The 17,385-nt window shown below is 47.1% G+C and overlaps 1 protein-coding gene across 1 annotated transcript in view; it reads right to left on the reverse strand.

Moving 5' to 3' along the window:
* Positions 1 to 1,394: 1,394 nt before the first annotated feature.
* LOC117051950 (adhesion G-protein coupled receptor G1-like) overlaps positions 1,395 to 17,385 on the reverse strand; it is a 39,729-nt gene continuing 23,738 nt past the window's right edge. Inside the window, 9 exon segments of the mRNA XM_033158678.1 lie at positions 1,395 to 3,239; positions 4,924 to 5,183; positions 6,083 to 6,191; positions 7,589 to 7,857; positions 8,525 to 8,643; positions 8,748 to 8,851; positions 9,650 to 9,695; positions 10,666 to 10,878; positions 13,839 to 14,048. Coding sequence (XP_033014569.1) covers positions 3,121 to 3,239; positions 4,924 to 5,183; positions 6,083 to 6,191; positions 7,589 to 7,857; positions 8,525 to 8,643; positions 8,748 to 8,851; positions 9,650 to 9,695; positions 10,666 to 10,878; positions 13,839 to 14,048 — 1,449 coding nt within the window. The 3' untranslated portion in view covers positions 1,395 to 3,120.

The raw sequence follows: 17,385 nt of genomic DNA on the forward strand, positions 1-17,385 counted from the left end.
TTGTAATCCAACATGTAAGGGCTGCATAGGCCCTGCATTGTTGTATTGTAATGTTCTGCCTCTGCAAGTGGAAGCAGATCTCACCCACCCACCCAACCTTTGCACATTGCAGCCAGGCTTATGCGCTGTAACAGCGGCATTGGAGCCTGTCCTTTGATCCTGGCACGTTGCTCCATTATATCTGAAAGGGGAGCGGGGCAAATACAGGTAGTGGGAGAAGCCATCAGGTTGCCCATTTTCTCCCCATCATGTGCAGTGCTGCAGCAACGCAAGGTTAGAGCACAGGTGTGACTCCTGGAGCAACATGGCAGCCCGAGAATTGAGCTTGAGCTCATCCGCTGCTGGAATCTGTGCTGAAAGAGGCCAAAGGGCACTGGTGGAGGAAGAGGGGGGGCGGGGGGAGCGCACCGCCCCCGGCAGCGCGATCCCAGTGGGGTGCCATCGTGGCTGCCCCCCCCGGCCGTGCCGGGCGCCACACCCCCGCAGGTTGCACGCCAGCCATGCCCCTGCCTGCTCTCCACCCCCCGGTGCCGGAGCATGAAACTCTGCCACTGCTGAAGGATGGCACTTGATGCTTCTTAACTAAGACATAGGGAGCCTTCCCAATCCAAAGACTGCTGGTGGGGGTGCTGTTTGGTTGGGACCGTCTACCATACAGTATGTGCTGGTGGCTTTGTCCAGTTGTACCATCATTTTGGACCAGGTTTTTCCCCGCTCTCCTCAATTAGCTACATTATCTATTTTCCCCATAACACCTGCCACGATTAACTCACAAATCACTTCTACTCCTTCTTTACACCACGGGAAACACAACTCGCTTTTCACACTAGGTGGCTTTAGTGATCATGGTCTTTGGTTCTTTCGGAGAAACTGACACAACAAAATAGTATTTTGTCAAGGAATCGTCCAGGTGGCTAGCTTTATTGAGTCTCGGCAGCCTCTCGTACAAGGTGCTAACAGGGGCGACAGCTCCTCTCGCCTTCTGCACTGACGTACAACATGCTGGAGTCATTCATTGTACACACCTTGAATACCCCTTATGAAACCGTATGGACCTGTAGGGTTTGCTGGCCCTAATGATCCCCTTTCGGATACGCAGTGCCTTTACCAATTTGGTTTGTTTACTGATTTTTTCCCACACACAAAACAATCAAAACGTTATTACATACTTGTTTTCTTTTTAAACCACCAAGCATCCATAGCTGGGGCAGGCTGGGAGAAAGCAAAAAATGAAGCGTGCCCCCCCCCAATATATTGTGTGATGTTGGTACTAAAAACAAGTGTGATCGTTCTGGAGTCCTGTGACGTAAGTTGTTGTCTGTTTTCCCCACCTCTCCTCCTTTATCCTGCCAAATGGCACGGAACGAAGATTATTTTTGGTCAGTACTTTCTGATCCCGAAGAAAATGGCTTTATTGTTCTCTGAATTGTGCCCAGAAGGGAACAAGAAGCCTGCAAGCTGGCGAGAGAGTGCTGCTGGGACTTGCTCTGGGTGGGGCACAGCCAGCAAGGGAACGGCAGAGGGGGGGGGTTGTTGCTGGGCTAGTTCTGCAGCAGCTGGTGTTTTCAAAGAGCAGCCCCCAGGGAGGAATGCACCGGAGGGACCCCACCCTTGAAGGAGTTACTTAATCCAGGTGAAGTCAAGCAAAGCCAAGCAAAGCATCTGCCGCAAAGGATTTCTAACAAGTGCATTTTGAATTACAAAAAGGGTTTTATCAGCTTTCCACACTACAGTTTAAAAAGAGAGAAAGAGCTATTGCAGCTATTGTTTTAGGACGAGAATGCCAGTATGGTTGGGTACACCACAGGGCTACTGTTCTTATACACACAGAAAGGACTGTTCGGGGGTCTGTCCACACTTTCTCCTCCATAAATCTAGACTTTCTCTATGCTCAGGAAAATCCGAAGAGAGTCAGCCCGCTCAGCAGTCCTGTGGCCTTCTTGCATTTGTTTTTCCAAAGTGGTTGTTTTCACACCTTCCAGTTTTCCACACCTCCTGCTAGGTCCTTTGATCCTATTTGCAAGTCCGGCAGTGAACTTGGCCACTTCTGCTTTGTTAGTGAGAGTTAAAAAAAAAAAATCATTTGAAACAACTTTGTTTTTTCTGCAAATTATAGTATTGTTTTGAGTTCGGAGGTACCAGACCCCTCTAATGCCTTGATCCAGCGAATGTTAAAATATATGCCAGGCTAGTCTCTAGATGAGGCTTCCAGATTAAGATACTGAAGCTCTGTGTGAAACAACAAGCAGGCGGGGCTTCTCCTTCAGCTTGCAGATAGTGAGAAGGACAAATGCCAGAGTCTGGAGTAGAGTTTGAGGGCTGTGATGTAAACTAGAAGATGGACAGAGAGCGATGTTTGATGTCTGTTTGAATCTAAGGCTGTGCCTGTGGGAGAAACAAGATCCTTTTGGGATGTTAATGCTGTGAGCACCTCCATCATGGGCTCAGATTGTATAGATGTGTGTAAATAAGCCGTATATCACAAAGACACCACAGTCTCCGCTGTGGCCCATTGTGAAGGCAACACGAATCCTGGGTAAGTGCCTGGAACCTCGCACCGCTCGGAGATTGGGGTGGCATGCAACAGAATAATTTCTAACTCGTTTCCATTGTATTCTTCAGGGTGTTTTGTTATCCATGCTCTCAATACCTATCCATTTTTTTTTTTATTTTTTGCCATCACATACCCCGACATGCCTCATAACCGATGGCGGAGCAGGAGAGCAGTCCTTTTTTGTTAGGAAAAGGAGTCACAAAAGAGTTCCCCTTTTTAAAAAAAATACACAAATATATACCAGTATATAAAGAAATACTGTATTTAAACAATTTGTGGATGTGGTTTCCTCTTTGCAACAGTTCCCTCGCACGTACTCAACAGGTGTGAGCGCTTTCCACGGAGACGGGGGGTTAGAGGTGAGGATATCCCTGATAAATAGGGCAGAGACAGGCATGGAAGGTCCCAGGTTTTATAACAGCCTGTACGCCAACCACTCAGCTATGAGCAGTGCAAGGACAAAGTGATTCCTGAAAGTCTGGATTTCCGAAGCAGGTAGGGATGAGGCCTTCGGTTCCACAGGAGGCAAGGCAGGACATCCAAGCAGAATGTGACCCCTCACTGGGTCATATGCTGGTGCTGCTCGGCTGTAGCTTGATGCTGCTGGAAGTTGTGCTGTAGAAGTAGGAGGAAGACCTGCGGGACTGGAGGGTTTTTGCCAAGTACCAAAGGAAGATGAGGAACCCTGTGGGGAGAGGAGGAGCAGAAGGAAACATGAAAGGAGGAGTTGGAGAGCATGCCAAGACTTGTCCTCCTGTGCTATGGTTACCAGACGTCCCCGTTTCCCGGCGCAGACAAGTGAGGGGAACACTAAGGTTAGAAACAGAATAATAAAGTTGGGAGGGACCCCAAGAGGCATCTAGCCCAACCCCCTGCAATCACAACTTCAGCAACACCCAACCTCTGCTTAAAAACCTCAAAGGAAGGATCGTCTACCACCTTCAAGGTAGCCTCATGCACCACAGTGGACCAGCCACCAGAGGGCAAAAAGGTCCCAGATGCAAGGTCCAGGTAGGGCTGAGAAAGACTCCGTGTTGGAGAGCCCCCAAGAGCCACTGCCAGTCAGTGTGGAGCAGAGGTGGGCTAAAGGGCCGCTTTGCATGCAAAATGTCCCAGGTTCAATTGCTGTTGGCATCTTCAGGTAGTGCTGAGAATAAGTCCCTGCCTGAAAACCTGGGCAGCCTCTGCTCCTACTAATGTGAACCCTAACATGGAGGGTAGATGGGACTTTAAGAAGCCCTCTGCTTCTTTTGGTGGAGTTGCTTTGGATTATGTACACTCACTCACTCTCCTGCAATTTTGTGGTCAAACAAGATCCCACTGAAATGAAGGGGGCTTTTTTCTTTTCTTTTTTGCAGTGCAAACTGCAAGCGTGGAGGCCCCAATCCGCACCAGTATTGTCGCAAGGGAGGAAAAGGCTAAGAACCCCAAGCTTCCATATTAGGATCTGTCTCCCTGCCCCATGTCAAAAAACACAAAACCCACAACCCTATTGACTAATGTCACATGTAGTTTGGCTCTTGGGCTGATCCTGAAGATGCTGTCCTGGTAATAAACTGCAAGCCGAAGAATGTGACTCAAATGGTGGCCAGGGCCGGATTTAGGTTTGATGAGGCCCTAAGCTACTGAAAGTAATGGGGCCCTTTATATGTCCAGCTATCCTTTGTCAACAACAAATTGTCGCTGTTTTTCGTGTTGAATATATGCTATACGGTAATTATGGATCTAATAGGTATCTAAAGCCATTTGCACATAACAAAATATGTATTTATCAAAGTAATTGTTGAACTGAAATACAATTAAGAAGTAGTATATATATTAATAGTGGTGGGAGCCAAGAGAGTGGGGCCCTAAGCTATAGCTTGTTTAGCTTATACAGTGGTACCTCGAAAAATTCGTAAGTAAAAAAAAGCGATTTCCCCATAGGAATGCATTGGAAACGGAAAATTCGGAAAAATTCATAAGTCGAGTAAACCCCATCTAAAACTGCCAATGGATGTCCTTCGGATGTTGAAAATTCGTAGGCGTGTGGGAACTTTTTTCATTCGTAAGTCGAAAAATTCGTATGTCGAGTAATTCGTAAGTCGAGGTACCACTGTATGTAAATCCAGCACTGATGGCAGCTGGTTCCCCTTTGGGACTGGTAGGGCAATAGGCGAGGAGGTCAACAGTAGGTGGCGCTAGAGCCAACGACAAGCAGAGCCACCCCTTGGACTGGCTGTAATGAAGGCGGCAGCCAGGTAGAGACTAAGGTTGGTGGGACAGTGCCCTGTTCACCCCTAATAGACCAACTTCCAGTGGAGAGAAGAAACGGTGACAAAATGGCAACCCAAATAAGTGAAGGGAGGAAACAGCTGCCACCCACTGACCTTGGAGTGAGTTGATGATGGTGAAAAGGTACACGGACACCAGCTTGAAGGTTCCAGAGCTGAAGGAGAAGAAGGCCAGCCCCCAAGGGATGCCTAGCACACAGCTCAGCCCCAGGAGCATCACGGCATATCCCCACTGAAATCGCAGCTTGAGGATCGCTTGCACCATCGCGCCCAGCATGATGGTGTTGAAGAAGAGCACCAGGCTTAGAAAGCCCAGATTCAGGAAGTTGTTGATCTCTTTTTTGGTGATCCAGCAGCTGGAAAAGAAGAGGGAGGGAGCAGGCATGAGGGATGTGGCACAGTGTCCCAAAGCATGTTCATAAGAACTTTAAAAGATCCCCGTTGGATCAGGCCAATGGCCCATCTAGTCCAGCATCCGGACCTCACAGTGGCCGACCAGGAGAATCAAGCCCAGACAAACAAGCTTAGGAACTTTAGAATTTCTTTCCCCCTTCTTTCAAGATCAGAAATGACTGAAATAGGGGCACCCATGTTTGCATCTTGGAAGATTGCTAATCAAAAGTTTGAGTGAGGTGTGTTTGTCAGAACATTTTGGGGACAGACTGTAGCGCTCTGGAGACATCCATTTGGGTGAGGGACACAACCAAGGATGTCCTTTTGTCAATCCATTGTGGGACTTTCAAAGTTCATTGAACATCTGAGGGCAGAAGAAAGCCCATTTTACACCCTCTCCGCCTGCTGCCACCGGGAACTGCAACCCAACTACCTGGCATCCCTTAGGGGCAAAGCTGTCTGGTGCTTTCTGGAACCTTGCTAGTGTGGAACCCGTATGGAGCAGGAACATGGACGAAAGGAGTAAGAAAACCACCTGGGGCCAGATTAAATGGTGGCCAACCCTCCACAGGCCACATCTGATAAGTGGATCCCACCCCAGGCCCAAGCAGCACTAAATTTAAATGGGCTGAATGCACATTGTGCTTGCAGAGGAACCATCAGGAGCAGTGCATGCAGGGGTTGGAAATGTGGAGAAATAGGGTAGCAGAGAGAGAGAGAGAGAAAGCCCACTCCTGTCTCTGCCCTGCCCACTACCAGGAAAAGGCTTCTATACTTCTGGTTTATGGCTAAACTGTGAATGCAGCTAGCTGAGTCAACTTGGCTATGAGAGGACATGCAACCCCCCCCCCAAACCACTTACATTGTTGTATTGGTATATTCCCCAGAGGATTCATACACTTTAATGGTGAGATGTCCGTAATGCGACTGGTTGATCACAGAGATCAGCAGAACAATGAATATGGGAAGACCTGCAAGGCAGAGGACAATATGCATTAATGTTTCTACCCCACTTCCCTGGGTGGTCCTTGGCACCTGCATCCACCCCCCTGCCCCCCCTGCATACATGCATTTTATTTCTAAGTATTTGCAAGTCACATACAAAAATCTCCAAAGCAAGCAAAAGTGAACTATGCTAGATAAAAAATTCAAACCAGTAAGAAAGTAAAAAAAGAAACACAACCACAAAGAATGAAATTGCTCTGAACAGCAGACAGTGGATCCAAAATGAGGATGGATTCTGCCCTCCTGTTGGACCCAAGGGGTTCTGAAGGGGGTCAAATGTTCTCAAAGGCTTTTTGTGAGTGGTCGACAGGAACAGAGCCAGAAAGACAGAATGCCCTCCCTTGTCCCACAACTCAGAAATGTATCTTGGGGTATGGGCAAGGAAAGGGGGCAGCAGCTGCTCCCCAAGCTTGAGAAGAGGTATGGGAAGCCTCAGTCTTCTCAGGGGCCAAATGTTGCCCCCTAAGCCTCTCTTAACTGGCCCTCAGGACTCTCCCCAGGCCACACCCTTCCTGAGTGGCTTGGCCTGGCTGGGATGTGTCCTTCAACTCTGCTAGACTGAAGGAGGAAAGGGAGGGCTGTGCGTGGAAGCCAGCAGATTGCAGAAAGGCAAAATGCACATTTCTGGCTCTGCCCACTTTTGCCACTAGCCCCACCTGCCACTGGCATGGGTTCCCTGGAAGGGTTGCCTGGGGCTGAAAATGGCTCCCAATCCCAGCTCTATGAGGTCACTCCCACCCCAACTTCAGGCACTAAACCTGAATTTATGTATTTTTTACCACAGATAAAAGTTTCCAGTTCAAAGCAGAGGGAGAGGGTACCACTTCTGAATATTTCCCTATGTAAAAAAAAGCTACTTCCTGTCAATTGACCTAATCCTGCAGGATTAGGCCAATGGCTGGATCAGGTCCCAGGTTCAACACCCAAAGGCATCCCCAGGTAGAGATAGGGAAGACCCTGAGTGGTATTCAACATTAGTCCTGCTCAGAATAGACCCCACTGAAGTTAATGGCCAGCATTACCTTCAGCTCATTAATTTCAGTGGGTTTACTCTGGGTAGGACTCAGCTGAATACCAGCCCCTGGAGGCCCACACCCAGTCAGCATAGACAATGCTGAGCCCAATGGACCACCTGTTTGAGTTGGCATAAAGTAGCCTACTTTTGTGATAGAGGCCAGATTCGAACTGGGGGCTTCCCAGCAATCTGTCCACACTCTGAGCCACTCCACTGCATCAGATGCTTTCTCTCCACATATGGGTCTTCTTCTCTTGCAGCACAGCTTCCTAATGGACCTGGTCGCAACCTTCTTTAGCTTTGTCCACAAGAGACCTGCACCACCCCCAGCGACCCCTGGCCACTCACCCCAGCCCACCAGGCAAAGCTTAAGGAGCAGGTGCTTGATGTCGGAATTGAAGACTCTGATCACAAGGAGGTACAGGCTGTAGCCCTCGATACCCATCCAGGTCAGGCAGGCCAGCACCCCGAAATGCAGAAACATGGCGCCAGATTTGCAAGCTACATCACCACCAGTAGGGGCCAGAGGCACTGCGATGAGGAAGCTCATGTCGAGGAGGAAGATGGCCCAGAGGAGGTTCATGTGAACGTAGACAATGTTGTCCCCTTGCTTCCTCCTGGGGAGGAGAGAGAGTGTGATATTTCTTTCCCAATTGTGTGTGGGATTCCCCACCCCAAGCTTCAGTCAAACCATACACTAAGTCTCCCGGGATATGGCTTCAATCAATGTTTTGATATAATCAGTGCCTTACTCTTTCTCAATACAAGCCACACATGTCTGTCACATGCACACCTGGCTCCAGCAGTCCATAGGCTTTTCTCCATGGCGTTCCTCTTCAGAGCTGCGGCAGCTGGTGGCCAGAATAAGACTGCCCTAAACTATGTATTCCCAAGGAAAGACCCACTTGCTTTTTCCTGGGATACTCCTCTTCCATGCTTCTACTTTGGTGGCTTGAGGTCAGTGCAGAAAAAAACGCAACCGAGCTCGCTTGTGAGACAACGGCCTGGCTCGCACATAACACAAAGCCATGGTTCCTTGAACTATGGGGCTGTTGGGAGTTGTAGTGCAAAACATCTGGAGGGAACCAGGTTGTGGAAGCCTGCTCTGACTTTTCACCTTTTCTGCATCTCTCCTCCATCCTCTGTTGATTATTCTTGCCCCTCTCAGTCCATGATTCCCTGTTGGATCTCCTCCTAGGATCCAGCAAGTCTTTCTCCTGGGCTGTCTCCCCAATCCCCCAGGACTTCTGCCCTATTTGGAGCAACATTTTTGATCTGCCTTACTTTGTGCAGAGGAAGAAGAAGATGGTGAAGAACGATGCCACGGCTGAAATGATACACCCTATGTAACTGATCAAGGTCAGGTAGACCTGGTGGCTGCGGTCGATTTCTGGGGAGGACACCTGAAGGTGGAAGGAAACAGTTTAAAAGGGGCAAAGAATGGGGGGGGGGGTTACAGGAAGATCTTTGCACAGGTCTACCTGGCATGGGAGCCACCAGTACTCACCATTAGCACAGCAAAAAAGGTGAGATGGTCACAGCGGCAGATGGTTCGGTCCGCTCCTCGTTCTGCTTCACAGCCAGATGAATTCCACTTGCCTGGATGGCCAGCTAGGGGTGAAAAGGAGAAGCCTCACTGCAGGCAGGTGCCCCCAGGTAGAGGAAGTGAGCAAAGCCATACATTGCAAGGGACTGAGCTAGATGACCCTCTGGGTCCTTTACAACTCTACAATTCTATGGAGATATATATATATATAGTCTGGTCCACCACATGGTCTAAGGGATGGTGGACTGGCCCACGATTGAAAAAGGTTGCTGACTCCTGTTCTACAACATATACAATGTGGGAGAGGTCTGCTGGGTTCTACTAATCCAGACAGAAAGTTCCCTGCACCCATAAGATTCAGTCGGCCTTTACTAGGGACCGAGAGTTTTGTATGGCAGGACCCCTGTCCTGTGGAACTCGTGCCAATGGAGGCTTCTCAGGAATCGTCCCTGCCTGCACCTAGATGTCTCACAAAAGAGGTTGTTATTCAGGAAGGCCTCTGAAACTTGAACTGCTTTTGTCCCAACCAGTTTCCAACCAAGAGGCATGTCCAGAACTGTGATTCATGCAGAAACTCCAGACGGTGATAATTCATACATGCTGCCAAGGTACATCATTTCAGGTGGAAAAAGGGCCCCTCCATTTTTTAACACAGAGAAAAGTCTGCTTCAGCTCTCAGAAATTTGGAAGGCTCTGGCCCAAATAGTCTGTCCTTATTGTGGGCTACTGCAGGGGGAGGGTGTGATCTGCACACCTGGTTTCGCATGCTCTCAAGGAGCAACCAGATGCAGGGAATGTGGAAGGAGGGCTCAGGGGAATTCCTTCCAAACATCTCACCCACCCCAGATACTGTAGGAACTTACCTTCAGAGCCAATGTCCCAGAACACACACTGGGGAGTCACGTTCGACTGAAAGAACAATAGGAGAGGGTGAATTTAACACAGGTGATTTAGAAGCCAAAAACAGGGAAATGTTGCTGTTCAGTGAGGTGTCCCTACAGCTTCTTCACAACTACACATTCTCTTAAGTATACTTCCACCCAGTGAAACAGAGATAGAAAGACAGGAGCAATATACTTTGGGAAACAGGCAGTAAAAGCATCTGCTTTGCATGCAGAAAGACTTAGTTTCAATCCCCCATGGGAAGTTTTTAATGTTTGGTATTTTATCGTGTTTTTAATATTCTGTTGGGAGCAGCCCAGAGCAGCTGGGGAAACCCAACCAGATGGGCAGGGTATAAATAATATATCATCATCATCTCCAGGTAGGGTTGGGAGAAACACCTGTCTGAAAATATAGACAGCTGCTGCCAGTCAGTGTAGGAAATACTGAGCTAAATAGATCAATGATCCAACTCCGTATAAGGCAGCCCCTTATATCCTAGTGGAAGCAAATGGCAAAATCTGCACAGGAGGGAGGAATTGGCAGGTTACAGAAGTGCAGAAGGATTTCACAGAATCAAAGAGTTGGAAGGGACCAATCTAGTCCAACTCCTTACATTGCAGGAAGCACAGTTTTTGCAAGAGTGCAAAAAAACATGTTTAGGGTGAGGAGTAAAAATAGCTCTGTGAGGACTGGGCATGCTTAGTGGGGGGCAGAATCCTGACTGTAGAGAAGAGATTGGAAAATAGGGGTTCGGTTCCAAGAACAAGCAGCCACAGAATAATTTCAGCACAGGGAGTTGTCACTTGGTGGTGTTTTTCTCTTTGAAAAAGTGACCAGGCAAAAATTCTTGGAAGGTTCCACATGCAATGCTAAAACTTGAGTTGTAAGTTCATACTGGAAAACAGCCCAGCTTTAGGGAGAATTTAGCCACATCAGAAGGAACACCAGCAGATCCCGTGATCTTCTGAGTACAATGAAGGTTTTCAGGGCCTACCGGAAGACTGTTGTGCCAGAAGGTGAGTGCCACCCGCTCCTCTCTGAGCAGGCCATGGACTAAAGTGTTCCAGATGGAGAGGCCAACCACTTTCCCACCCAGGATCTGGTCAGAAGAACTTTGATCCTGCAGGAAATAAAGATCGGAGCATTTGAGACCACCCAAGTCACATCTTTTTATAGAGCCCATTTGTGCCATAATATGCCTTTGCAGTTAGTGTGTGCATACCAAGGCATTCCAAAGTCCACCTGCATGTCTGTCCTCTTGGGGCAGTATTGCTTCATGAAACCTGGCTCTGCCCAACCTTCCCTCCATGCGGACCTGATCCTGCCTGTACACAGTCACCACCATCACAGAATTTGAGTCTCTTTCTTCCAACAGTTGCAGAACCCAAGGACTTCATGCCACGACCTGAAGTTGTTCAAATGCAGCTGAAGTTTCTGCAAGTATGGAATTTATCCCTGGCTTGGAAGACGTTTCAGTTGATGCCCTAAAGCAGGGAGCTAATTTGCTCAGTTTTCAGTTAAGTGATGCTTAATTGTTCCCTTCTAGTTTGGAGCTTCCTGTGCTCCATATTTCATCCAGGAGCATACAAGCTAGACCCAAGGGAAATCAGCCGGGGTTGGGGCCTAGAGACTTCAAGGCAAGCAGGACATGTTTCTGGCTACAGCTCCTGGCAAGCAAGGAGAATCCCAAATCAGACAACATGCTATTAGTTCAGTGCAACAGTAAAAAAAAAAAAGACTAGAAAGCAACAAAGTGGCTGTGAACTTGTCCCTGATAGCTTGCAGGTTTGTGTGGTCTTGCTAAGCCATAGATTGCTTACTGTGTTGCCCAAATCAGGTCACAGAAACCTTATATGCAACACATTTAGCCCTATCAACCATTAGGCAACAGATTTTGGGCCTACTGTTCAAAAAAGAGAAACTGTCTAGAGCAGGGGTAGGCAACCTAAGGCCCGTGGGCCGGATGCGGCCAAATCACCTTCTCAATCCGGCCTGCGGGCGGTCCTGGAATCAGCGTGTTTTTACATGAGTAGAATGTGTGCTTTTATTTAAAATGTATCTCTGGGTTATGTGTGGGGCATAGGAATTCGTTCATTCCCCCCCCCCCCAAAAAATATAGTCTGGCCCACCACATGGTCTGAGGGACGGTGGACCTGCCCACGGCTGAAAAAGGTTGCTGATCCCTGGTCTAGAGAATGTCTTTTAAAAAACAAAACCAGAAGAAAAAGCAAAAGAAAAAAACCCCACTTTATCCCTAGGGGAATTATACAGTGAATAACATAGTACCTGGTGAAAAAAGTCACTCTCTGCCTCTCCCTGGCCACAAGTGCATAAACAGCCATTTAAAAGTACTCCAGCGTATCCTCCCTCTCAACATATTATTATTATTTGTTATTCTTTATTAAATTTGTTAGTCCTTTTATTAAGCCCAAGACAACCCAAAGCGACCATATGGGCATCATGCAGAATCTCAAAGCAGCAACTGCTCTCCTTGTCTCACCAGCAGATAATTTGCAAAAGCAATCTGGAGGACCAGGATGAGATATAACAGAACAAGAAGGGGATGAAATTTCATTGTGTTCCACGCCACCCCCATCTCTGGGCAGTGAGAGACTCCTGGGGTTCTAGGCACTTACCCAGCTTTGGTTTCCTTTGAATGAGGGTTGGTTGAGATTTGTGGTACCTTTAGGATATATGAAGTGCTTTTTTTCTAGAAAAATAGATGCCGGTACTTGCCATGAAGTTGTTACAGTAAGTGCCACACTTTTTAACAAAAGGAAGAAGAGAGGTGCCGGTACTGTGTACCGTTGAGTACCCTCTGGAAAAAAAAGCACTGGATATATGGTTTATTTTAAGATGTTTATTTTAAGCATCTTAAAAAGCAAAGACATCACCTTGCCGACCAAAGTCCGTATAGTTAAAGCTATGGTTTTCCCAGTAGTAATGTACGGAAGTGAGAGCTGGACCATAAAGAAGGCTGATCGCCGTAGAATTGATGCTTTTGAATTATGGTGCTGGAGGAGACTCTTGAGAGTCCCGTGGACTGCAAGAAGATCAAACCTATCCATTCTCAAAGAAATCAGCCCTGAGTACTCACTAGAAGGACAGATCCTGAAGTTGAGGCTCCAGTACTTTGGCCACCTCATGAGAAGAGAAGAATCCCTAGAAAAGACCCTGATGTTGGGAAAGATGGAGGGCACAAGGAGAAGGGGACGACAGAGGATGAGATGGTTGGACAGTGTTCTTGAAGCTACTAACATGAGTTTGGCCAAACTGCGAGAGGCAGTGAAGGATAGGCGTGCCTGGCGTACTCTGGTCCATGGGGTCACGAAGAGTCGGACACGACTGAACGACTGAACAACAACAATATGGTTTATTTACAAATATATACAACCTGAGTACTTTGGCCACCTCATGAGAAGAGAAAACTCCCTGGAAAAGACCCTGATGTTGGGAAAGATGGAGGGCACAAGGAGAAGGGGATGACAGAGGATGAGATGGTTGGAAAGTGTTCTCAAAGCAACTGGTATGAGTTTGGCCAAACTGCGGGAGGCAGTGGAGGATAGGCGTGCCTGGCGTGCTCTGGTCCATGGGGTCACGAAGAGTTGGACATGACTGAATGACTGAACAACAACAACAACCTGAGCTTAAGATGGAAGGGTATTTACACCCTAACAGAACTTGCTTCTCCCTTCGTTACTGCCTTGGATTCAAGCACAAATCAAACATGGGTCTGTGTCCAGCTTCTCAACCGTCTTTCTTGCTGCTCAGCTCTCACACAACTACCCTGGTTTCTAAGTACCAGGCAGCTGAGAGGAAAGGTCCATCCATTTGCCCTTTGGCACAAGGCGACTTCATCGGTTATGCTAATCATGGTGCTTAAGCAGTCAGCTACGGCCATTGTCTTACAGTTGCCTAGAGAAAGGGGCTGGTTTAGCAGGCTTGTTCCCATACTGTCTACCCTCACAGATACAGAAACCTCAAAATTGGAAGGCACTCAGGGCATCATACAGACTTATTCCCCTCCAAAAAAGAAACGCTATAGCTTAAAGATGCCACCATCTAGTTCAAGAAAGATCTCAATAAGTTGGGCAGGGATTGCTTTGCCAAATGGTGCTGAAGCACCTGGTGCTCTTTCTGCAGAAACTCATCCCTGAAGGAGCTTCACATCTCTGTGCCTGATAGGTGGGTTTCCTTGGTGAACGTACCCATGGCCTCTCTGCACATCCTTACCTGAAAGAGGGTGGAGCTTGAAACCACCAGCAGCACTGCCCTCGGTGTAGCAGGCCTGCGCCCGAGTTTGGGTTTTGCGAGGGTGACTTTGTCCAGGAACGCTTTGGGCAGCATCACTTCAAAGCCACGAACCTCTTTGTCCCCCTGCAAAAAGAGAATAAAAGGCTTCGTAAGCTGAGAAGAAGGAAGAAGAAAAGGGGGTGGGCACTGGCCAGGTACGTTTTGGTTTCTCTCAGCTTCTCATTTTCCCAGCCTTAAGTTCTGTTCTTTGCCTTTCAATTTGCAATTAAAAAAAACAAAACATAATGAAAACTAATTAGAATTTTAGTGCTAATTTATCCCGATGTACACGTTTGTATGCATTTTTGCTTAATGTGAACTTAAAGGTAATGAGCGTTCCCCCACATCAAATGGGGTGCGCCTTTTTGCGCGGTCGCGAGTAGCCCCATTGGGTCACAGGTGCAGCTCCTGGTTGTTGGTCTTGGCATCGCCTTCCCCAGGTTGGGATACCTGTGGACTCCACCTACTCTAGCAGCCGCCCAATCCCGGCTGGGGAGGTGTTGCCAGGGGGATTGGCCAGGTAGAAGGAGGGATTATACAGTACACACAATAGAACTTGAGTCATACCTGGGAAGCGACCATTGGATTCAGAGCTTCCCCACCCTCCACTCCCTCTATTGATGCTTACTTTGCAGGTTTAACCACCTTTTTCCACAGCCACACAGGCACGCAGGCGTTGCTATGACAAGGTCGCTGTTAAAGGGCCAGAAAGGACTTTCCCTGCATTGGCAGATTTCGCCTTTCCCGTAGCAATTCGTCACAACTTTGGCAGTTGCAGGCCTTGGGCAGAATCCTTTAGTCATCTACAAGATTGGGGGGGCATGGGGTGGTGACCCCCGCCCCCATTGCGGTGGCGATAACAGGGTTCCAGTTAAAGGGGTCTCATGGGGAGGCATTGACCATACGCCCAGGGTCGTCACTGCCCTCCTCTTCCAGTGGCAGCGAACATAGGGGGGCGGGCTATCTGCTTGAACATATGTTCTCCAGACTAGCCCACTTCCCAATCATGCTGGATAACCCTGAAGTTACCCTGAACCCCGGCTGGGGGGCTGGGAAGGATAAACGGCCAATGCCTGAGCCAAGGTCTTCCTAATCTGAATATTAATAAAGTTTTGGCCAATTTAATCCCATAGAATGTTGTCACACATCGTTATTTGCCTCAGGGGCTGCCCCGGGGTCCGGGGGACTCCGCCTGGCCGCGCAAAGGGACTCCTAACCATTACGTCCAGTCGTGTCCAACTCTGGGGTTGTGGCGCTCATCTCACGTTACTGGCTGAGGGAGCCAGCGTACAGCTTCCGGGTCATGTGGTCAGTATGACTAAGCCGCTTCTGGCGAACCAGAGCAGCGCATGGAAATGCCGTTTACCTTCCCACCAGGGCACTACCTACTTGCACTTTTGACGTGCTTTTGGACGGCTAGGTGGGCAGGAGCTGGGACCGAGCAACGGGTGCTCACCCCGTGGTGGGGATTCGAACCGCCGACCTTCTGATCAGCAAGCCCTAGGCTCTGTGGTTTAGACCACAGCGCCACCCACAGCACCACCGCCACTTATTGCAAAGCAATTTCCGCAATATGTTGGCATGTGCTATTTTCACTAAGATAGGCCTTTTTATGAACACTTTGCCCTGGTATATGCACTTTTGTACACGTTACTTGGCAAAAATTGGAAAAGTGTGGGCTGTGAAGATTGGCTGCATTTCTGTTTTCATGCTGCGTCAGAAAATATGAATGAGGCAAGTTTGGTGTTAATTGCGAACTGAACTGAATTTATTCCCTACAGAAGAGATCGAAATATAAAGCTCTGACTGAGGTGCTGATGAGGAATAATATTTACTTTAAATGGGAGTTCCCGGAAGGGCTCTCATTTATGTATAATCAGACAAGGGTGAAAGTAACCACGGAACTGGAAGCAGAAAGGTTTTGGAGAAAACTTGAAAAATCAATGGGAGAGGGGGAAATAGAAGGAAATAAAAGGAGGGAAGGAGATAACGAAGACGAGGAAGAGCTAGAGGGGGAAGAGGAGCAGCTAGAATAGACAAATTGCTGTTAAACTGAACTGATAGAGTATTAATATTGCAGAGAGATAAGAATTTTAATCTGCTACATTTTAACGTGGGTGCTATCTACGCCACATGTAAGAGGAATATATGCGATAGTTCTGCCTTTGTTTTTTTCTTTTGTTTTATTTTTCTTTTTGTTTGTGTCTTCTTGTCTTTGTTGGTTCTTTTTTTAAAAAAAAAAGCCCTTAGCAATAGACCTTGAACTCCAAAGAGCTGATTCAAAATTTATGCTTTAATAAACTTTTGACTAAGAGATATGGATCTAAAAGTGATTACTTGGAACGTAAATGGACTAAATAATAAGGTAAAAAGAAACCGGGTAGAACATCTGTTAAAGAAGAAAAAATTAGATGTAATATGCTTACAAGAAACGCATATCAAAAAAGCCCACCGCCAGTTACTTGTAAATAGGAAATTAGGGGACGAATTTATTTCATCTGACATAAAAAAAAAGAGAGGAGTAGTGATGTATATCAATCCGAGGTTAAGGCCAGAACAAATAACCAAAGATAACGAAGGTAGGATCATAGTAGTTAAACTTCAAGAGAAGCAGGAAAAGATCATTGTAATGGGAATCTATGCCCCAAATGAAAAAAGAGCAGAATTTTATAAAAAGGTCGAAAATATATTATTGGACTACATGGACCAAAAGATTATACTAATGGGAGATCTGAATGGGGTTGTATCACCACAAATAGATAAACGAAAGGAAGATAATTGTTTAAGACAAGGGAAATTACCGAAGACCTTTTTCGGAATGATAGACAATTTGGACCTACAAGATGCGTGGAGGTGTAGACATCCCACACAAAGACAATTTACTTTCCTCTCCCACCCAAACGATTCAGAAAGTAGAATTGACTCAATCTGGGTCTCAAAAGGCTTACTACTGAGATGCGAAAAGGTAGAGATATTGCCCAGAACCCTCTCCGATCATAACCCAGTATATATGGAGCTATCAGGAAGAGCAGAAGGAGTAAGGAGATGGAGACTAAATGAGCTTCTGTTGAATGACGAGACGGTAATCAGAAAGGCCGAAAAGGTCCTAGCTGATTATTTTGAAATGAATTATAATAAAGAAGTCGATATAAACACGGTCTGGGATGCGGGGAAATCTGTAATTAGGGGTTTCTTTATAAGCCAAAGTATTTGGAAAAGAAGACAGAAAAATAAAAAACTAGACGAGTTATTAAAGGAAATAAGACAGAATGAACTAGCATTAATGAAACCTAAGAAAGGGAATAAAGGGGAGATAGAAAGGAATATCAAACTACTGCAGACTCAGGTCTCTACTATATTAGATAAAGAGATAGAAAATAAAATAAGATATCTTAAACAAAGGAGCTTTGAATTCTCAAAT

Source organism: Lacerta agilis, chromosome 8 (assembly GCF_009819535.1).
Source record: "Lacerta agilis isolate rLacAgi1 chromosome 8, rLacAgi1.pri, whole genome shotgun sequence".
Taxonomy (NCBI): domain Eukaryota; kingdom Metazoa; phylum Chordata; class Lepidosauria; order Squamata; family Lacertidae; genus Lacerta; species Lacerta agilis.